Source organism: Manacus vitellinus, unplaced genomic scaffold, assembly GCF_001715985.3.
Source record: "Manacus vitellinus isolate BGI_N305 unplaced genomic scaffold, ASM171598v3 scaffold_141_pilon, whole genome shotgun sequence".
Classification (NCBI taxonomy): Eukaryota; Metazoa; Chordata; class Aves; order Passeriformes; family Pipridae; genus Manacus; species Manacus vitellinus.
Window position 1 is genome coordinate 223407 of NW_021939012.1, and position 2598 is coordinate 226004.

At 62.0% G+C, this 2598-nt stretch overlaps 1 protein-coding gene across 1 annotated transcript in view; it reads right to left on the bottom strand.

Moving 5' to 3' along the window:
* The window catches only part of SBF1 (SET binding factor 1), a gene marked incomplete at its 5' end in the record, with an annotated part of 41244 nt that overhangs the window by 22475 nt on the left and 16171 nt on the right, over positions 1-2598 (bottom strand). Inside the window, 5 exon segments of the mRNA XM_029958143.1 lie at positions 7-124; positions 839-1098; positions 1418-1576; positions 2129-2197; positions 2304-2453. Of these exon segments, the coding sequence (XP_029814003.1) occupies positions 7-124; positions 839-1098; positions 1418-1576; positions 2129-2197; positions 2304-2453 (756 nt within the window).

The window sequence follows — 2598 nt, forward strand, 5'->3', positions numbered from 1 at the left end:
CTCGGTGCACACCTTGTCCACGAAGCGGTTGATGAACCTCACCACGTAGTTGGCCACGTCGGAGCTCTCGGCGTCCTCGAAGCCGCTCTCGGTGTCGTAGCTCTCGGCCACGCTCCCGGCGATGCTGCCCGGGGAGCAGGGAAGGGTCAGCCTGGAACAGCCCTGCCTGGCTGCAACCCGGGCCGGGAGCAGCTCCAGGGAGGTTCCACTCCTGGCGGGATCCCAGAAGAGATCCCACTCCTCGTAGGAATGCAGGAGAGCTCCAGCAGAGCTCCCACTCCTGATACAGACCCAGGACAGCTCCCACTCCTGATACAGACCCAGGACAGCTCCCACTCCTGATAGGAACACAGGAAAGCTCCCACTCCTGATATGGACCCAGAAGAGCTCCCACTCCTCATAGGAACACAGGAGAGCTCCCACTCCTCATATGGATCCAGGAGACTTCCCACTCCTGGTATGGACCTAGGAAAACTCCCACTCCTGGTATGGATCTAGGAAAACTCCCACTCCTGGTATGGATCTAGGAAAACTCACTCCTGGTATGGATCTAGGAAAACTCCCACTCCTGGTATGGATCTAGGAAAACTCCCACTCCTGACAGGAACACAGGAGAGCTCCCACTCCCAGAATCCCCCTGGGCACCACAACCTGCCTCAATCCTGACAGAATCCCGGGATCCCAGCGTGGCTGGGGTCGGAAGGGACCTTTGAAGTCCATCTGGTCCAACCTCCCTGCAGCGAGCAGGGACACCTCCCGTGTCCTGAGGGCAGTGACTGACCGGGGTGCCCCAGGAGCTGCCGTCCCCACCACGGGTGTCCCCCGTGCGTCCCCTCACCTGTTGGTGACGAAGCTGTTGCTGACGCTCTCGACGTCCCCCAGGCCGGAGCTGCGGAGCAGCCGGTTCTTGCTGGTGTCCAGGGGCAGGAGCAGGTAGCTCATGCGGTTGGCGTAGTGGATGGCCTGGCTGAACACGGTGCTCTCCTCCTTCTGGATCAGCTCCTGCTGCTTCTCCCGGCTCATGGTGGGCCAGAGCCGCAGCTGCTCCGACGCGATCTCCAGGGCAGACTTGGCTTCCTGGGGCTCCTCCGTGCTCTCCTGAAGGGGTTGGAAGGAGGTGCTGGTTGTTGGCATGGACAGATCCACCCGCCTTCACCCCACTGTTCCCACAGGAATCTCCCAGAACCAGGATGAGGTCCCTGATCCTCATCTGAGCAGGTTGCCCAGAAGAGGCAACTAGCACACAGCTGCCCCTGGATCCCTGGAAGTGTCCAAGGGCAGGTTGGATGGGGCTTGGAGCAACCTGGGCTAGTGGAAGGTCCCTTCCTACCCAAGCCATTCCATGATTCCACGATCAGCTTGCAGACCTCTGTGAAGAGCTGCTCATCATCCCCAGACTCGGTCACATTCTCCTCACCTCCTCCGCGTGGTTCTCCTCGTTGCTGTCCAGGTAGAGGGCCCGGATGTGGTTCTGCACGTCGCAGTAGAACATGGCCTCCCAGAACTGGATGTTGGTCCACACCACGTGCTCCTGCACGCAGCTGTAGGCGAACTGTGTGATGCCCGGGCTCAGCTTCTGCGGAGGGAGAAGGTGGAAAAGGTCCATACAAACGTGGCCTTTGTGCCAGGCTCTGCTCCCTGGCAATCCCTGCTCTAGCCACCTGCTGGGACAGCCCCCAGTCCTTGGGCAGGCAGGGGGAACATCTGCACCAGAGCCCCTCCAGGACTCCTGGAAAACTCTTCTCCTGCCCAGCGCCCACCCAGAGCCCTCAGTGCCACTGTTTTACAGGAGGTAGAACCTCATCCCAGCCTGCCCTGACAGACAGATGAAGCTGGAATTCCAGAGCAACAGATGAAGCTGGCATTCCAGAGCAACAGATGAAGCTGGCATTCCAGAGCAACGGAGGAAGCTGGAATTCCAGAGCAACAGATGAAGCTGGAACTCCAGAGCAGCACCCTTCCCGCAGGTGTTCCAGCCACCCCGGGAGCCCGTGAGGAGCTGGAAGGTTTGGGCAGGAGTCGTGCTCTGAGAAGCCCCAACAGGACAACCCCCTGGCTCCCTGCCCTTCCACCCTCAGCCTCTGCCCTCCCCAGGGACTCTGAGGTCGCGGGGCCCGGAGCAGCTCACCCTGCAGAAGGCAGTGACCAGCGGCAGGAGCGCGGCGGCGATCCCGTGTTCGTCCATGGCCGTGCAGTCCTGGGGAAGGGAGCAGGGGTGACGGGGGATCCGGGACCAGGACCCCACTCCCACGGCCGGCCCCGCTCCCAGGAGGGAGCAGCAGGTCCCGCCAGCCCCGTCCCACCTGCAGGCAGCAGTTCATCATGCGGATGACGAAGTCGAACTGCTGGTGGTCCAGCACCGCCCGGTTCTGCTGCACGTGCAGGTTGAGCTCCTGGGTGAGGCAGTGCCGGGCGGCCCGGCCCTTCATGGCACGCAGCACCGCCGGGAACAGCTGTGGGACACGGGCAGGCTCAGGGGGGAACACCACGTGGGGCAGGGGTGGCCTTGGCAGTGCTGGGGAACGGTCGGATTCGATGGTCCCAGAGGGATTTTCCAACCTCAGTGACTCCATGGTTCTATTACTGAGGTGGGGGTCG